This window comes from Polypterus senegalus, chromosome 3 (assembly GCF_016835505.1).
Source record: "Polypterus senegalus isolate Bchr_013 chromosome 3, ASM1683550v1, whole genome shotgun sequence".
Classification (NCBI taxonomy): domain Eukaryota; kingdom Metazoa; phylum Chordata; class Cladistia; order Polypteriformes; family Polypteridae; genus Polypterus; species Polypterus senegalus.
In genome coordinates, this window is record NC_053156.1 from 21108644 (window position 1) to 21129236 (window position 20593).

Sequence of the window (20593 nt, forward strand, 5' to 3'; positions counted from 1 at the left end):
GCCTAATGAAGCAACTGGTTGAAGTTTGAGGCCCTGACTTAGTTGGTCTTCTGTTGGCTCACTCACTTCACATTTCATTTCTGTTTGGGTGCCTTTTAAGGAAAGAAATGAAGCACTTCAGGGGAACAACCAGGAGAACAAATCTTAAAAACAAGTCAATTAAAATAAAAGGAAAAGGAGTTAATGAGCAGCAAAAACTGGTCACCAATTAAGATAAGGGTTAGAATGAAAACCTGCAGCCAGGACTGGAGCTGGGGACCCCTGACATATGCTTTAGTGTTCCACAGAAACATTCTGTCACATCAAACAATGTGGATGAATCTCTGAATATGCAATTAATGATCCCTCACTATGAAATTGAATAATAAAACATCATAACTGCATTCACATTAACCGGAGCTACTGCACGTTACAAAGGGTACACAATGAATCCTCCATTCACTCCCTGAGGCCACTAAGTCCAGTGCAGTGACGTGGACAGCAGGTGTCTGTTCTGCCAGCACTGTTCATAAAGCAGGGGTCACTATTGGACTCAATGGCCGTCCATCACAGGACACTCTGTCTCTCACACACACAAACACTCATCTGAAGAAGGCCACTATGGTACAGAGTCTGGCGGGATGGCAAAAGCACAGGGCAGAAACCATCCATGGAGCTGATGCCAATACTTAATGGGAAACACTAAAGGCATACATCCCCAAACAATGTAGGGTCTGGGGTTGGAGGCTTTCCTAGCCACACTGGACATCAACAAGGGATCATTATTGGACTGGAAACACACACGCACTCACAAAGTTTCACTCATTTATTTTATGATGTTGGTTATAAAGGTGCAAGGTCTGTTAGGATTGGTCCAATCGCAGCTGCTTCAAGCACAGGACCTTAGCCAACCACAGACCTGATGCCAGTTATTAATGAAGCACACTCAAGGCATACACCCCAAAATCAAATCATTTCTTACTGTTTAGGGTCTGGGGCTGGAGCTTTTCCCAGCAGCACTGGGCATAAACAAGGGACCTTTATTGGACTGGATACACACACACACACACTCACACAAAAAAGTCATTCATTCATTTTATGAAGTTGGTTGTCACAGTGCTGGGTCTGGGGGGACAAAGCCCATCCCAAAAGCAGTGGAAATAAAGGAGGGCATTCTTGGGCATGAGAGCAGTCCAACACTAGAGACAGCGACGCACACACCCAGACACATTCATGTAACTGCTTTCTGGAGTTGATTATCATCAGACAGGCCTCTTAAGAGCAAAGCAGAAACCATCCATGGACTGACATCAGTCCATCACTGGGCACACTCGGGTACACAGTGGCACACATACAGTTGCCTGGTGCCCAATATTTGTTGAGCTTCTGTAAAAACTACATTTCCTCTTGGCACACAAAGCAGTATCTTTCTATTCTGTAATATAGGGCCTTTCATATCTTTCTATTATATTGTTTCTGTAATATCGATTTATTTTACAGTGCCTTTCTAATATATAATGCCTATCATATCTATCCATTATATAGAGCCTTTCACACCTGTCTATATATTATATAGTGCCTTGCAAATCTATTATATAATGCCTTTCATCTCTATCTAACTATTCATCTACCTATTATATAGTTGCTTTCTAATATATAGTGCCTTGCATATCTGTCTTTATATAATAAATTTGTATTTCATATCTATCTAGCTATTCATCTATTATATAGTGCCTTTCATATCTATCCATTATATAGTGCCTTTCATATATGTATATTATATAGCTCCTTGCATATCTATTATAAAATGTGTTTTATATCTATTTAGCTATTCAAATACTTATTATATAGTGCCTTGTATATCTATCTATTTTAAAATACGTTTTATATCCATTTAGCTATTCATCTACTTATTATATAGTGCCTTGCATATCTATCTATCCTTCTATATAAAAGCGGTCGGGTGTCCTTCCGTCCCGTGAGTGCTACGCAGGTGCGGAGTTTCACACACGCCCCATCCATTTTGCAATGCACGATGGGATTTGTAGTTTAGTTTTTCCAGGTAAAAGATGATTTTCTACTCCAGACTGTGCGATATCTTCTTCTTCTTTCTTACTATATAAAAGCGGTCGGGATTGTCCTTCCGTCCCGTGAGTGGAAAGCGTAGCGGTATTCCGCTTATCACAGACTTACTACTTGCAGTTTGCGGTACGAAGTGACATGATGTGAGCAGAGTTCTGGTGCTCCCATCGTTCCCTTGCTTTTGTGCGCGATGCGCTGGAAAAATAGACAAAATTATGTCTCTGGAAATAATTCATGTTGATGGAGTACAAAGGCCTCACCGCGTAGTAAATATCAGGGGGGTTCAAAAGGCGACCTCAATATAGAAAAAAAGTTTAAATTTCATCACAAAAATAACAGAAACTACGAGTATTAAAGTAATACCGCTCAAATGCAATATAACCAAATTAATGAGTTTGTATAAAATATCAAATTGATCTACATATTGAATTGCCTTAAGAAGTGGTCAACTTAAAAGTCGGTCGCCTTAAAAGGCGGGTCAGCCTAGTCTATTTTAAAATACGTTTTATATCTATTTAGCTATTTATCTACTTCTTATATAGTGCCTTGCATATCTATCTATCTATTATATAGTACCTTGCATATCTATCTATTTTAAAATACGTTTTATATCTAATTAGCTATTTATCTACTTATTATATAGTGCCTTGTATATCTATCTATTATAAATGTTTTATATCTAATTAGCTATTTATCTACTTATTATATAGTGCCTTGTATATCTATCTATTATAAATGTTTTATATCCATTTAGCTATTCATCTACTTATTATATAGTGCCTTGTATATCTATCTATCTATTATAAAATGTGTTTTATATCTATTTAGCTATTCATCTACCTATTATATAGTGCCTTTCATATCTATCTATTACAGGGTGTATTACATATCTATTTTTAGTGCCTTTCATTTCTATCTGTCTATCTGTTATATGGTGACTTCTATCTATCTATCTATTCCAGTTTGTCCCAGTGTATGTGTGGGCGTGAGAAGGTCCTATGATGAACTGTTGCCCTGTCCAAGGTTTGAAACATTTTTGGGCCCAGAGTTGCCAGGGTAGGCTCCAGTCACCTTTGACCTCGACTGAATGTTAAATGATTGTTGTATGCTGGGAGGGATGACAGTTTGAACCTGCGGTGTAAGCAGAAAATCTTCCCCTAGACTGGGCACACACTCCTGCATGCTATCACCGCACTTTATGAAGACATGACAATGAAAATCAAGCAGCTCCATGCTGGTCTGCTCTCACTACACGTCAAAACACTCAGACTCACCCCGGCAGAAAGACCCCTGATTCTCCACTGGCTGCTTGCACACTGCGCACTGCCGCCTCTTCTTGAAGGACTTCTCCTTGAAAGTGTGCAGATCCTTCTTTGCTGGCTGAAAAATTAAGAACAGAGAGGAACTCTTTTAATGGAATGCTTTCTACATTCAAGCCGTTTTAGTCAACTGGTTGTCACCTGACTGACAACGTGTGAACTGAAGATCACAGCCCTCCTGTGCCTGACACTGTTTCCAAGATTTTAAATGGTTCAGGAGCACCAACTCCATAAATGCTCCACTATATACCCCCCAAAATTGAGGTGATCAGAGGTGGAGAAGGAGGAGGGAATACAGGCAAATACTACAATATCTGAGCCCCAGGTGGGCCTGAGGTTAACTCCACTCTACTGCTACTCTGTTATTTTAATGATGTGAGTAGAAACAGAACTCAAGGAGCACAATATTATGGAAAAAGACTGAATAGGACAATGAATAGTAATACATTCAATAGATTTTATACATTTTCAAACAATTTCTGAATATATTCTATATATCTTGCATTTTATCTTTTGTGGAAGAAATGACATACAGTGCTCAGTATTTCTAAATTATACATTATTCACCTTAATAGTAAAAGTGCCTGTGTGTCTGAATGTGCGTCCATCTTTATGTTACGTCTGTAATTCAATAGATGCTGTATCACAAACATTAACACTGCCTTTACGAATCCCATACCAAATGGCATATAACAAAGACATGCATTGCATTTGTCATTCAAACAGATGGTGCATCACAAACATTAATACTGCTTTTGTGAATCCCATAACATAATGGCATATAACAGAGACATATTTATATATATATATATATATATATATATATATATATATATATATATATATATATATATATAGCATATGCTTTTGCAACAGATGGCACATCACAAAAATTAACATTTTTTATAAAGCCCATGCCAAATGGCATATAACAAAGGCATGCATTACATTTGTCACTCCAACAGATGACATATCACAAACATCAACACTGCTTTAATGAATCCTATACAAAATGATATTTAACGACATATACAGTTAGGTCCATAAATATTTGGACAGAGACAACTTTTTTCTCATTTTGGTTCTGTACATTACCACAATGAATTTTAAATGAAACAACTCAGATGCAGTTGAAGTGCAGACTTTCAGCTTTAATTCAGTGGGTTGAACAAAACGATTGCATAAAAATGTGAGGCAACTAAAGTATTTTTAACACAATCCCTTCATTTCAGGGGCTCAAAAGTAATTAGACAAATTAAATAACTGGAAATAAAATGTTCATTTCTAATACTTGGTTAAAAACCCTTTGCTGGCAATGCCAGCCTGAAGTCTTGAACTCCTGGACATCACCAGATGCTGGGTTTCCTCCTTTTTAATGCTCTGCCAGGCCTTTACTGCAGCAGCTTCAGTTGCTGTTTGTTTGTGGGCCTTTCTGTCTGAAGTTTAGTCTTCAACAAGTGAAATGCCTGCTCAGTTGGGTTAAGATCAGGTGACTGACTTGGCCATTCAAGAATTTTCCACTTCTTTGCTTTAATAAACTCCTGGGTTGCTTTGGCTGTATGTTTTGGGTCATTGTCCATCTGTATCATGAAACGCCGCCCAATCAATTTGACGCATTTAGCTGGATTTGAGCAGACAGTATGTCTCTGAACACCTCAGAATTCATTCGGCTGCTTCTGTCCTGTGTCACATCATCAATAAACACTAGTGTCCCAGTGCCACTGGCAGCCATGCACCCAAGCCATCACACTGCCTGACTCCACCGTGTTTTACAGATGATGTGCTATGCTTTGGATAATGAGCTGTTCCACGCCTTCTCCATACTTTTTCTTGCCATCATTCTGGTAGAGGTTGATCTTGGTTTCATCTGTCCAAAGAATGTTTTCCAGAACTGTGCTGGCTTTTTAGATGTTCTTTAGCAAAGTCCAATCTAGCCTTTCTATTCTTGAGGCTTATGAGTGGCTTGACCTTGCAGTGCACCCTCTGGATTTACTTTCATGGAGTCTTCTCTTGATGGTAGACTTGGACCCCCTGGAGAGTGTTGTTCACTTGGCTGGCTGTTGTGAAGGGGTTTCTCTTCACCATGGAAATGATTCTGTGATCATCCACTACTGTTGTCTTCCGTGGACGTCCAGGTCTTTTTGCTTGCTGAGTTCACCAGTGCTTGCTGTCTTTCTCAGGATGTACCAAACTGTAGATTTTGCCACTCGTAATATTGTAGCAATTTCTCGGATGGGTTTCTTCTGTTTTCGCAGCTTAAGGATGGCTTCTGTCACCTGCATGGAGAGCTCCTTTGACCGCATGTTGTCTGTTCACAGCAAAATCTTCCACATGCGAGCACCACACCTCAAATCAACTCCAGGCCTTTTATCTGTTAACTGATAAGACATAACGACGGACTTGAACACACCTGCCCATGAAATAGCCTTTGAGTCAATTGGCCAATTACTTTTGAGCTCCTGAAATTAAGGGATTGTGTTCAAAAATACTTTAGTTTTCTCACATTTTTATGCAATCATTTTGTTCACTTTTGTGCACTTCAACTGCATCGGAGTTGTTTCATTTAAAATTTATTGTGGTAATTAATGTACAGAACCAAAATGAGAAAAAAGCTGTCTGTCCAAATATTTATGGACCTAACTGTACATTGCATTTGTTATTCCAACAGATGGTGCATCACAAACATTAGCAATGCTTTTATGAATCCCATACCAAATGACATATAACAGAGACATATTCATTGCATTTTCTTTTCAAACAGATGGCACATCACAAAAAAGAACACTGCTTTTATGAAGCCCATATCAAGTGACACATAGCAGAGACATATGGACTGCATTATTCATTTCAACAGATGGCACATCACAAACATCAAAGCTGCCTTTATAAAGTCCATACCAATTGGCATACATATGTATTGCACTGAAAACGTTAAAGCCGATGTCCACGTTGATCACACCCTACGAGTTTTACTACATACTGTCTATGCAGACTATATGTTCTATGGAGCTTGTATAGAAGTTTTTTTGTTACAGTGGTGTGAAAAACTATTTGCCCCCTTCCTGATTTCTTATTCTTTTGCATGTTTGTCACACAAAATGTTTCTGATCATCAAACACATTTAACCATTAGTCAAATATAACACAAGTAAACACAAAATGCAGTTTTTAAATGATGGTTTTTATTATTTAGGGAAAAAAATCCAAACCTACATGGCCCTGTGTGAAAAGTAATTGCCCCTGAACCTAATAACTGGTTGGGCCACCCTTAGCAGCAATAACTGCAATCAAGCGCTTGCGATAACTTGCAATGAGTCTTTACAGCTCTGGAGGAATTTTGGCCCACTCATCTTTGTAGAATTGTTGTAATTCAGCTTTATTTGAGGGTTTTCTAGCATGAACCACCTTTTTAAGGTCATGCCATAGCATCTCAATTGGATTCAGGTCAGGACTTTGACTAGGCCACTCCAAAGTCTTCATTTTGTTTTTCTTCAGCCATTCAGAGGTGGATTTGCTGGTGTGTTTTGGGTCATTGTCCTGTTGCAGCACCCAAGATCGCTTCAGCTTGAGTTGACGAACAGATGGCCGGACATTCTCCTTCAGGATTTTTGGTAGACAGTAGAATTCATGGTTCCATCTATCACAGCAAGCCTTTCAGGTCCTGAAGCAGCAAAACAACCCCAGACCATCACACTACCACCACCATATTTTACTGTTGGTATGATGTTCTTTTCTGAAATGCTGTGTTCCTTTTACGCCAGATGTAACGGACATTTGCCTTCCAAAAGTTCAACTTTTGTCTCATCAGTCCACAAGGTATTTTCCCAAAAGTCTTGGCAATCATTGAGATGTTTCTTAGCAAAATTGAGACGAGCCCTAATGTTCTTTTTGCTTAACAGTGGTTTGCGTCTTGGAAATCTGCCATGCAGGCCGTTTTTGCCCAGTCTCTTTCTTATGGTGGAGTCGTGAACACTGACCTTAATTGAGGCAAGTGAGGCCTGCAGTTCTTTAGACGTTGTCCTGGGGTCTTTTGTGACCTCTCGGATGAGTCGTCTCTGTGCTCTTGGGGTAATTTTGGTCGGCCGGCCACTCCTGGGAAGGTTCACCACTGTTCCATGTTTTTGCCATTTGTGGATAATGGCTCTCACTGTGGTTTGCTGGAGTCCCAAAGCTTTAGAAATGGCTTTATAACCTTTACCAGACTGATAGATCTCAATTACTTCTGTTCTCATTTGTTCCTGAATTTCTTTGGATCTTGGCATGATGTCTAGCTTTTGAGGTGCTTTTGGTCTACTTCTCTGTGTCAGGCAGCTCCTATTGAAGTGATTTCTTGATTGAAACAGGTGTGGCAGTAATCAGGAAATTGAACTCAGGTGTGATACACCACAGTTAGGTTATTTTTGAACAAGGGGGCAATTACTTTTTCACACAGGGCCATGTAGGTTTGGATTTTTTTTCTCCCTAAATAATAAAACCATCATTTAAAAACTGCATTTTGTGTTTACTTGTGTTATATTTGACTAATGGTTAAATGTGTTTGATGATCAGAAACATTTTGTGTGACAAACATGCAAAAGAATAAGAAATCAGGAAGGGGGCAAATAGTTTTTCACACCACTGTATTTCTCATAGAAGATCACCAAAGAGCTGCAGAGGAAACAAGAATCCTTGGAGAAACAATCAAGACAAGCCAAGTCAAGTTTACTACCTCGTGTCCACAGTTGGGCAGTTTGTGATGGCCGTTTACAGACACTTCCCATCCAGTCTAATGAAGCTGGAGATGATCTGCCAGGAAGAATGGGATCAACTGGCCAAATCCAGGAGTGCAAAGCTTGTAGAGACTTACCAAGAAAACTCAAAGCTTGACTTGCTGCCCATGGAGCTTCTACAAATTGAGGGTCTGAATACTTCTAAGAATGAGAGGTTTCACTTTTTGATTTTTAGTAAATTTGTAAACCTTTCTGAAAACATGGCGCCACTTTGTCAATATGAGTTATTGAGTGTCAAAAATAGCAAATGCTAAATCTACAACACATTAAACACGAGCAAAAGGTGAAGGGGTCTAGGTACTTTATATACAAGTAGCCATAGTGCCTGTCAAAGAAAGGTAATGGAATAATTAAAATGTTTTGGCTATCTCTGCACCTTCTGTGCCTTTCCTCCATATTCATGGACATGTGAACATCTCTGAACCAGCGCTACCTTTCTTTGCCTGCTTCTCAGATTCTGTCATTAATTTTGAGATGGCTCCTGCCCAGTTTTATTCCTTCTGTCTTTGAAGTTGACTCATACAACTTTATTCCTCCTTGTGCATCTCACCCAGGCAGTTTTTCTTTCATCATGTCATCAAAGTCAGACCTGGCCAATCACACCACAGCCAAACTGGCCAATCACATCAAAGTCAGAACTGGCCAATCTTATCAAAGCCAGAACTGGCCAATCACACCACAGCCAAACTGGCCAATCACATCAAAGTCAGAACTGGCCAATCACACCAAAGCTAAATTAGCCAATCTCATCAAAGCCAGAACTGGCCAATCATACCAAAGCCAAACTGGCCAATCTCATCAAGGCCAAACTGGCTAATCACATCAAAGTCAGAACTGGCCAATCACACTAAAGCCAAAACCAGCCAATCATATCAAAGCCAAACAGGCCAATCACACCACAGCCAAACTGGCCAATCACACCAAAGCCAAACTAGCCAATCTCATCAAAGCCAGAACTGGCCAATCACATCAAAGTCATAACTGGCCAATCACACCAAAGCCAAAACTGGCCAATCAGATCGCTCAGATGGAACAGCCACACAGACCTCTGTGTTATATTATGCCTGAATGGTTGAGAGGGACCTCAGAAATCATGGAACATACATAAAACTTAAAGACACAGTACATAAATACTAAACGATAAACCAACATAACCAAAATTAAATAAAAACATGAAAAATAATCATTCAAAAATAACCCCCAAAAAAGCCACAGAATAAACCCTGGCTGAAACATAATGTATGCACCATCCAGCCGTGCCGTGCTTGCGGTAACTTACTGTTGAAAAACGTGTGTTCTTTGTGCACAGCTCACCATCCATCAGGCTCAGTGTGCTGAGTGACACCATCCAGACGCCATAATGGCCGTCATGGAGACACAAAACTGTCACTTGTGTCCTACTGGAGGTGAACTGCAGGGCACAGCCACAATGTGAGTAACATTTGAGTAAGTGACACTGGCTGGCTGGCTGGCTGGCTGGCTGGCTCATTCAGTAATAATAATTCTTTCATTTTGTTTTTTTTACCTGTCATGCATGTTAAGCTTATGGACCAACAATTGAATGGATCTGCCTGGTCACCCTTTTTTATATAATGGGACAATATTTGCTATTTTCCAGTCCTTAGAAATTGCTCCACGATGACTGTCTAAAAGTGTGTGCCAAGGGTTTTTAAAGCTGCACTCACTAACCCCATGTTAAATAAGATCTGCTCCTGGTGATTTGTTTGATTTCAGCCTCTTTAATCGGAGCAGCTCTTCTCTCTCTACGATTTCCTAATCCCTCAGCTACCTCCTTAGTAGTTCCTGTTACCACTGGGAGGTTTTCCTTTTCTTCACATGTGAAGAATTTTATGTTCATAAATATCATACTTTGTGCATGTACTAAAAGTATTTCCTGTACAGTAGCAGAAAAAAACGAATACTGCTTAAAATGAATGTTTTAAAAATCACGTTATGACACACAAACTGGTGACTAGCCAGGTCATTCAGGTCCTCCTCATCCACACAGACTGGCCACTGCTGCTTCTTGTAACACCACAGTTTACAAAGCTGTCCCGTCAGCAAGTCACTCTATCAGGTTTGTGACATTTGTGACATTTGCTGTTGTGAGGTTTACATCTACATCGGTATTGACGGGTGGCGCTCATAAGCCACCCAAAAGAGTAGCATTTTAATAGGCAAGTCAAATTAATTCAAGTTTTAAATGTCACCAACTCCCGATGCTTTCGTATTCCAAATCTCTCCTTCCTTTATTAGGTTTGTCCCAACTGTAACCAAATTATTGTGAAACTAAACTTGTCAGTAGAAAATTAATCCATCCATCCTTCTTAAACCCACCTAGCCCTCAACAGCAAGCATTGGGCGTAAGGCAGGACAAGTCCCTGGACAGGACGCCAGTCAGTCACAAGGTGGGGACACACAATCCAATCCAACTGACCTGCGAGTCTCTGGAAGCCCTCAGGAACACGGGGAGGACATGCAGACTCCATGCAGGAAGCTGAACTCTCGTTGCTGGGAGGTAGCAGTGATACTACCATTGTGCCACCGTGGCCGCCCCAAGATTAATCCAATATTTCAAAATTCCAGTAAACGGCCTTTGTTGTGCGGTGTTGTTTTCAACGCGCCTCACACAAGTGACCCGACTGTTATTGTATTGTGGGCACCAATGCATGGGGAGCCATTGAAGCTGCCCGTCCTTATAATTACACGTAACTGGAAACGGCGTCAGCTTTTCAAATGTGCGTCGTGTGAGCGCTCACTTCCTTCACCCGCTTTTAGTTCTTTTTACTGAGAAACACCAGCTGGGCTTCAAAAGCCAGGCAAGCAATGCAGATTTAGGGGCGGCGATGCCTTTTCAGCCATGAAGGCCTGCTGAATGCATAGCTCTGTGATTCTGTACTTCTGCCATCGCCTTCCATACCACAGCATTACTGTAAAGGGGTCTGCTTGGAGCTTCGACACGTCAGGAGACGAACACCGCAAATGTGTGGCCAGCGTGGACACTTCAAATATGAACCACACACATGTGACTGACCAGCGGGGGTCCCCACACACTCCAAAAGCTTAGGCGGACTGGCGGTGCTGACATGAACCCAGTCGGGGTGTGTGAGTATGTGTGTGTGTGTGTGTGTGTGTGACTGATTGAACGTGAGTGTCAGTGTGTGTGTTTGATTGAGCTTGTGTATGAGTGAGAGTGTGTGACCGACTGTGTGTATGCTTGTGTGTGCGTGTGTGTGTCATTGAGTGTATATGTGTGTGAATGACTGTTGTGTGTGTGTGATTGAGTATATATGTGTGTGTGTGTGAGTGTGTGTGTGATTGAGTATATATGTGTGTGTACGACTGTGTGTGAGTGATGGAGTGAATATGTGTGTGTGTGTGTGCAAGTCTGTGTGACTGAGCATGTGTGTGTGCGACTGTGCGTAATCGAGTGTGTGTGTGTATGAGTAAGTGTGTGTGACCAGTTGTATGTATGCTTATGTGTGTGTGTGTGTGTGTGTGACAGAACGTGTGATGGAGTGAATATGTGTGTGTGTGTGCGAGTCTGTGTGTAATCGAGTGTATGTGCGTGACCGATTGTGTGTATGCTTATGTGTGAGTGTGCATGTGTGTGATAGAGTGTGTGTGTGTGCTTATGTGTGAGTGTGTGTGAATGACTGTTGTGTGTGTGCGAATGTGTGTGACTGAGCATGTGTGTGTGAATAAGAATGCATGTGTGATTGAGTGTGTGTGAGTGTGCTCCCCTGCAATTGGGCTGCCGCCCTTACTGAGGGGTTGTTCCTGCCTTACACCCTGTGCTCGCTGGGATGGGTGGCAGCCCCACGTGGCCCCACTCAGGATTTGTCAGGTTTAGAAAATGATTTAAAACGTATGGCGCTGCTCATTTTGTCACAAATGGACAATAAAGCACATGTAGAGATACAGTGGATTCAGTGAATAGTCAGACCCCCTCACTTTCTGCACACTTTTATCATGTTGTAGATTTCAACTGAAATGAATTTGCTATTGGTGCCCAGCAGTCTACAGCAGGGGTGTCCAACTCCAACAGCTGGTGGCTGCAGGTTTTCATTCTAACCCTTTTCTTAATCAGTGACCTGTTTTTGCTGCTAATTCACTTCTTTTGAATTTATTTTATTGTGATTTGCTCTTGAGGATTATGGAAGATGATCCGCTGTGGCAAGGCCTAACGGGAGTAGCTGAAAGAAGAAGAAGATTTGCTCTTGAGGATTCAGAACCATTAATTGTTTCTTTTTCCTTATTAATTAGCTGCCAAACAAAAATGAGCCAAAGCAACTGGTGTCCATCTTACAGTACCTAAAAATAAAGAACGGCGACGGTCTCAGGAATGTTGATCTGCTCAGGTCCCCAAAACAATTCAATGGTGCTCTTAGAAAAGAGAAAATCACCAATTTTGGAAGTGTCTGCTATTGCACAATGAGAGCAGCAACAAGCCATGGAATCAAAGAACGACTTTAATTAACAATGAGAATCAGAGCCTAATGAAGCAACTGGAACAATGAAGAAATTCAGGGGAATGAATCTTAAAAAACAATTCAATTAAAATGAAAGGAAAAGGAGTTAATTAGCAGCGAAAACTGGTCACCAATTAAGAAAAGGGTTAGAATGAAAACCTGCAGCCACTGCGAACCTTCAGGAATGGAGTTTGTGACCATTGGTCTACACTCAACAGCTCAGAATGACAAAGTAAAGACACGTTTAAGAAAGACTTGTAATTGTATTCAAAATTAAAAACTGAAATCTCTCATTCCTAGGGGTATTTAGACCCTTAACGGAGTACTTTCTAGAAGTACCAATTCCAGATTTTGCATCTTCTTGATAAGTCTCTAAAAGCTTTGCACACCTAGATTTTGGCAGTTTGGCTCACTTTTCTTGGCAGATCTTCTCACGCTCCATTAGATTCGATGTTAAGCGTCTGTAAACTGCCACCTTCAGGTCTTTCCCCAGATGTTCCATACTGTTTAAGTCTGGGCTTTGGCTGGACCACCCAAGGTCACTCAGAGATTTGTTCCCAAATTGTCTTGGCTGTATGTTTCAGGTATTTGAACTGTCACCACAGCCTGAGATGGTTTTCTTCAAGGACTTCTCTGTATCTGGCTGCATTTCATCCGTCCCTTGATTCTGTCCTAGCACCACCATGTTTTACCATAGGGATGGCATGAGCCAGGTGATGAGCAGGTCCTGATCTTCTCCAGATGTTGTGCTTGGAGTTCTGCCCAAAGAGTTCAGTTTTTGTCAGATCAGATCTGAGAATCATTTTCCTCAAGTTCTCAGAGTCCTTTAAATGACGTTTCACAAACTCCAAACACGAGTCAGCCGATCTTCATGGAGACCCGATTGATGGGAGTGATCCCAAGATGGCTGTTCTTTCTAACAGGTTCTCCCATCTCAGCAGCAGACCCCTGTAGGTTTGAACGTTGGGTTCTTGGTCACCTCCCTGACTTAAGGCTCTTCATGGTTACTTAGTTTGGTTGGATACATACCGTTGTTTGAACATACCATCATTATTGTAACGGCAGTATACATACCTCCTCAGGCTTATGTTAAGTCAGCTTGAAAAATTGTTTGACATTATCAGTAAAAAACAGAACTCGCACCCTGATGCAGTTTTTATCATTGCTGGGGATTTTAATGAAGCGAATCTTAAAAGATTTTATCAGCATCTATATATATATAATTCACTAAGGCAAGACAACCATGCCGGAAGGGGGCGTGGATTCACTAAGCCGCCGACAAGTGAGACACCTATGGCGCACACAGGAAGGAGCCACGCCCACCAACTCAAAGACCATTGGATACGATGACAACTCGCAGGTCCACGCCCACCAACTCGGACGCTAGGACACAGAAATAATGGCGTCATTTATATTGGTCTGTCGTAGAGGCCACATGCAGTGCAGGTCAGGTTAATGCCATGTGCATGTCATGCACCTCCGAGCTACGTTGACTGATCATAGAGGCCTGTTTCTCGCGGAGGTGAATCGCCATATGCAGCGTGTGAAACGGTTTGCGAGGGGTATCCCATGGGGTCCTTAAAACAATCCTTTACAACTGAGGATGAAGCACAATGAAGTAAGCAGTCTTTAAAAACCGAGTTTTCGGTTACGACGCACAACCGCGTGCACCATAGCAAACTGTTTTACACGCTACATACAGGAATTCGCATCCGCGACAAACATGCGTCTTCTTAGATACTCCTGCAGGAACACGGAAGACGTTTCCCTGCCCATCAACACTCCTTTTTCACCGGCCCGCGTCTACCCTCGCTCTCTAGGCATTCACACTGCCTGCCCATTTGCCCGGACGCAAAAACTCAACGACCACCAAGTTAGTCCCTTTCGTCTGTGCTAAGAGTCCACATGCACGTCTGAGCCACGCGGCATTTGTTATACCGCGGCTTCACTATTGTGTTGTATTTTGCTCTCTCCAGAGTTCCATCTTTTCATTCACTTACTGTTGTATTCTCACACCAACCCGTTTTAGACATCCGTGTCTTTCCAGAAGTGTTTAGCATTCAATAAATAATTATGAATGAGATTAACCGTGTGTCTACCCGGCGCAGAGAGGCGTGGGTAAGCCGTTGAACCGCATTCGGGCTGCAAGCTGTGGAATTCCCACTAAGTGTGACTCATACGCTCTCACTGATTACGTCTTTTCGCTTTGTACACACCCCCCTCCTACCGTGGTTGGGTATCTTGGTGGATTATATATTGAAAAACAGCCAAAAATGAGGGGTATCCCATGGGATCCTTAAAACAATCCTTTACAACTGAGGTTAAAACACAATGAAGTGAGCAGTCTTTAAAAAACGACTTTTCGGTTACGACGCATGACCGTGTGCACCATAGCAAACTGTTTTACACGCTACATACAGCGATTCGCATCTGCGACAAACATGCGTCTTCTTAGAGGCTCCTGCACTTTGTACACACCGCCTTCCCAGCGTGGTCAGGTGTCTTGGTGGATTATATATAGAAAAGCAGCCAAAACCGCACAGAGCAATGAAAAGTCTACAGTTCCATCTTTTCATTCTCTTTCTGTTGTATCCTCAAACCCTCCCTTTTAAGACAACTGTGTCTTTCCAGAGGTGTTCAACCATCAATAAATAATTATGCGGCGTTTGTTATGCCGCAGGTTTACTATTGTGTTGTATTTTGCTCTCTCCAGAGTTCCATCTTTTCATTCACTTACTGTTGTATTCTCACACCAACCCGTTTTGACATCCGTGTCTTTCCAGAAGTGTTTAGCATTCAATAAATAATTATGCATGACACTGAGCGTGTGTCTACCCGGCGTGGGTAAGCCGTTGAACCCCATTCAGGCTGCAAACCGTGGAATTCCCACTAAGTGCGACTCATACGCTCCCACTGGTTGCGTCGCGACAAACATGCGTCTTCTTAGATGCTCCTGCACTTTGTAAACACCCCCCTCTCACCTCGCTATCACCGTGGTCGGGTGTCTTGGTGGATTATATATAGAAAAGCGGCCAAAACCGCACAGAGCAATGAAACGTCAACGTGAGTCACAGGTACATCTGGACTGTGTAAAGACGACGACTCAAGTGACGAGTTGGAGGTGGGCACATGAGCAGGCAGTGCATACTGGACGAGAAATCAGCACAGTAGCATGACGGACAGAGCTGAATGGACGTCCTTCTCCTCTCCTCCCGTTCTACACTCCGCGCCTGAGTGCCGTCCACCCCCATCTCTCCGTCTGGCAGGAGAAGGCGCGATTGCGGTCCACCAGTTTTCAGTCACGGATGATTGAAACATTGTTACAATGTTGCTTTTCTTGCTGATTTATTACATTACCGATTTTTCAAATGTTAATTTTCTCCCTGTGCTTAAAAATCATTAAAAAACCGGCCTGATTATGCGGCGTATGGTACACCGCGGGTTGGCTAGTGTAGATTGTAAAACCAGGGGGGAAAACACCTTAGACCTCGTCTATACCAACATAAAAGACGCCTATAAGGTCATTCCACGACTCCACCTCGGCCAGTCTGATCATCCCTCTTTGTCTCTTGTTCCAGCGCACAAAGCCCTTATGAACAGTACTAATCCAATTAGCAAGACTGTTAAAGTTTGGCCTGAAACGGCCATTTGCCAACTCCAGGACTGCTTTGAACAAACAGACTGGAATATATTTTTTCATCAGACAGACTTAGAGACGTATACTTCATCTGGGCTGCCATATATTAATTACTGTGTAGACGATGTCACTGTCAACAAAAGGATTAAGGTCTACCCAAATGAGAAACCATGGATGAATAGTGAAGTCAAACAGCTGCTCAGAGAAAGGGACAAAGCGTTTAAATTAGGAGACACCTCAGCCTATTGAGCTGCCAGAGCAAACCTTAAGAAGGGCATCAAGTCTGCTAAACTAATGTACAAACAACGGATTGAGGAGGACTTCGACAGTAACTCAGACTCACAGCGGATGTGGCAAGGCATCCGATTATTCATGGATTACAAAAAGAAAAATGACGTACATAACCGCATAACAGAAGCTGTTCTATTGACTCAGCTGGAATGTCAAAGGATGGACGTCCAGAGCAGGGAACTGCGTCACCTGAACTGGAGTGCAGTAGAGTCCCTTCCACCTGTTCTTTGATAATTTCAAAAACAGTTTCATCTATATCGGAGTCTAAAAGGGCTGCCAACATTGTAATCTCTTCCGATAAATCTTCAATTCTCTCTCTGAAATACGTAATATCTTCGGCAGAATCCATTTCATCGGCAGTAGTAAGCATTTTTCTAATTCATTCTTGTGCTGTCGATTCACCAATCAGTAACGAGAGGGCGTGTTAAAGCCCGCCCTCTCACCTTTGACGAGTGAAAGTGACAGTTTTATTTCAAGTCGTATTTCACGATGAGTTTGGAGGAATGTTACGGACAAAATGAAATAAATAAACGACAAAAAACATATTTCGTGACACATTTTATTTATTTATGCTCTCATTTCATGACATATTTATTTATTTATGCTCTCGTTTCATGACACATTTATTTATTTATGCTCACATTTCACAGTACTTTTATTTATTTATGCATTTGTTTATTTATTTAATTTTGTCCGAAATATTCCTCCATACACTGAGAGTAGACTGATGGGCACAAATATCAAATTTGTCCTTTAAATGGACAACACAATAAAGTGTGCAGAAAGTGAAGGGGATCTCAGTACTTTGTCAATCCGTTGTATAGCGTGGTGCTTTTGTCCAGTCCAGGTCCCCCCAGGTCACTATTCTGACTAGTGACAGTGGCTTTGTGTTCTTTGCCCTGTAGTTGATCTGGATTGGCATCTTTCATGTTCAGCTGACTCCCAGGTTTGTGAGAGCTGTGAACAAAGCAGCACTTGATGTCATTTCAGCAAAGCTCTGCAGCCTGACTGACATGTAACTGGATGGTGTTTTTGGTCCCGCTGCCCCCTGACATGCCCTGGACGGTGCCAGTTGGCCCATTCCGCCCTACCTCCGTGTTCCGGCTTACTGCACCCCGTAATTTTTACATTTTACTTTGACTTCTTCTGAGGTACAACTGCTTCCATTCCTTTTCTTTTTCCAACTGGTGCACAGGCAGGTTGAAGTGATTCACTTGTGGGCACAGAGAGTCACATTGGCACTCGCATCCTCAAGGGTTTCAAGACCACAATGCCACCCTGTCCTGCTATCTCCTTTCCAGTTTCCCCCAGGGCTGTTCAGACCCCTGGGAGTCACTGTTCAAGCTATCCCAGAGTAGCCCCTCTCCATACGCACTGCCGCCCCCCCAACACCCACTCAAGATGTTTTCCTTTGTAGAACAATTTTAATCCCCTGATTTGGCAAAGACACCACGTCCTGTCAGCTGTTCCGAGAGACAATGCCTCAAGTCTGACGATGGAGGCTTTGCAGTGTTTACCAAGATAAAGTTTCACTTGTTTATCGTGAACCGCGCTTGAGTGAAGTCACACGGTTCCCATGGTAACCTGGCAGTGGGTGTGGCCACCACGGCAGGGTCTGCCATTGTCCCCTCTTAGCAGCCGACGCAGCACTGAGCCAAGTTCAGGTTTTATGTCACACTGAAGGGATAAATGCCAAGAGAGCGCAGAGAAGCTGCTGCGCCACCGCAAACAGATCTGCACAACTCAAAGCAATGCGTGGCCAGGGTTGTGCCCTGCCGGCCAATGAGCGACGTGCTGTTGTGCTGTAAAGGCAGTCCTGAAACAAAAGTGCCCTGCAGTCTTGTCGTGTTAACTGGCGAAAAACGTGAACCGTCACAACAGCGAGAAGGGAAGATTTGTAACGACTGCCAAGTTATCCCGGCCAGACCACAAGCAGAACGCAAGATGCTGAAGGAATTTCATCCCGGGGACCTCCAAGTAGCTCTCTGCCACTGTTGAGTACGTTAGAAATGAGTACATTGAAATGAGGACATTAGAGGGTCAGCTCAGGTGGGACGGTTGGGAGACAAAGTCAGAGAGGCGAGATTGTGTTGGTTTGGACATGTGCAGAGGAGAGATGAGGGGTATAATGAGAGAAGGATATTAAGGATTGAGCTGCTAGGAAGAGGAAAAGAGGAAGGCCTAAGAGAAGGTTTATGGATGTGGTGAGAGAGGACATGCAGGTGATGGGGGTAACAGAACAAGATGGAGAGGACAGGAAGATACAGTATGGAAGAAGATGATCCGCTGTGGTGACCCCTAACGGGAGCAGCCAAAAGAGGAAATTTTAATTTAGCACCACAAGCCCCAGGGTCCTCGGCTCCCACTACACACGTGCAATAGAACACGTAAGCAATGAAAAAAAATTAAATCAATTCCTAAGTAACAAACTTGGCATAATTATACAATAGTGATTTAAAAAATGCTGTTGACTATTCTTGCAAGAAGTAAGAAAAAAAAAAAACAAATGTGTGGGAAAATCAAATTTATTTAGAATTTACAGGAGTTACGTAACTTTGTGTGGATTATCACAATCAGTAGTAAAAAAAAAATACAGGAACTTAAAAACGGCAAACTAACCGACAAAGCCAAACCTGATGGAACAGAATGAACGGGAGCTGCAGGATGATACTTTGGAGCGAGTAAAAGTTTAGTAGTTAGTCACATTTTTTTTTTTTTTTGTTCATAGACATTTACTCAAGCCCACTGTATGTTGATGCAGGACTAATTATAGGGGTTGACACCAGAAAAGAATCAACCTTTAAATGAATCAACTTGAAATCAACAATCTGTGAGGTTCTGCCATACGAAATTCAACTGTAATCTCTTCCACACCAACACCCCCAGCCCCAGTTGGTGGCTGCTTTCCATGTTCCATGCTCCACATAGTTCACAACATTGTTTCTTTTCACCTGTTCTTTTCCGTACAACCCTTGAACTGAATTGAATGCTTTAAGCGTCACATAAATGTGTAGCCTGTAAACACCATTACCACTTGTATGAAGTTAAAATAAAACACATTTCAGTGTTAGAGCTTTACCATGGCATAATAAAAATAAAATGGACACAGATTGGCTGTGCGCAAGATGCAGAAGACAGGAAGATGTGGAAAAAGATGATCCGCTATGGCGACTCCTAATGACGAAGACAAAGAAGAAAGACAAGTAGTAGTAGTATTAGTGGAAGAAGAGGAGGAGGAAGAAGAAGAACCAGAAGTAAAAAAGGAAGAAGGAGAAGAGGAAGAAGAAGAAGGAGATGAAGCAGAAGAAGAAGTAAAAGAGAAAGAAGTAGAAGAAGCAGAAGAAGTAAAAGAGGAAGAAGAAGTAGAAAATGAAGTAAAAGAGGAAGTAGAAGAAGAAGTAAAAAAGAAAGTAGAAGTAAAAGAGGAAGAAGGAGAAGAGAAAGAAGTAGAAGAAGCAGATGGAGAAGTAGAAGAGGGAGAAGGAAAAGTAAAAGAGGAAGGAGAAGCAGAAAAGGAAACAAAATGAAGTAGAAGAAGCAGAAACAGTAAAAGAGGAAGAAGAAGAAGTAAAAGAGGATAAGAGCAAGAAGTAGAAGAAGCAGATGAAGACGTAAAAGAGGAAGAACGAAGAAGAAAGAAGAAGTAGAAGAGGGAGAAGGAAAAGTAAAAGAGACAGGAGAAGCAGAAAAGGATGTAAAGAGGAAGTAGAAGAAGCAGAAGAAGAAGTAAAAGAGGAAGTAGAAGAAGTAGAAGAAGTAGAAGAAGTAAAAGAGGAAGAAGAAGATGAACAAGAAGATCGGGCCCTTTTCACAGTAGCCATATTGACATGAGGTAGTGTTGCAAGCACAGGTGGAAGTGATGACTGAAAACACTGAAAATGAACAGAAACTTCATTAATGTCATTAGTGACACCAGTGCCCGCCATACCATTTCATGTCAAAATGGCTGCTGTGAAAAGGGCCCGCTCCATTGTGGCTAATAAACGCAAGTGCTCCACCCCGCATTAACCAGAGGAGGGTGAGGTGTGCAAATCGGTCAGGTGTA

General features: G+C 42.1%; 1 protein-coding gene across 3 annotated transcripts in view; it reads right to left on the bottom strand.

Annotated features, from left to right (window-relative positions):
- The window catches only part of LOC120524909 (tensin-2-like), a 218250-nt gene that overhangs the window by 120834 nt on the left and 76823 nt on the right, over positions 1-20593 (bottom strand). For all 3 annotated transcript variants that reach the window (XM_039746766.1, XM_039746765.1, XM_039746768.1), the window contains exon 2: positions 3336-3441. In XM_039746766.1, the coding sequence (XP_039602700.1) occupies positions 3336-3441 (106 nt within the window). The remainder of the gene's footprint in view (positions 1-3335; positions 3442-20593) is intronic.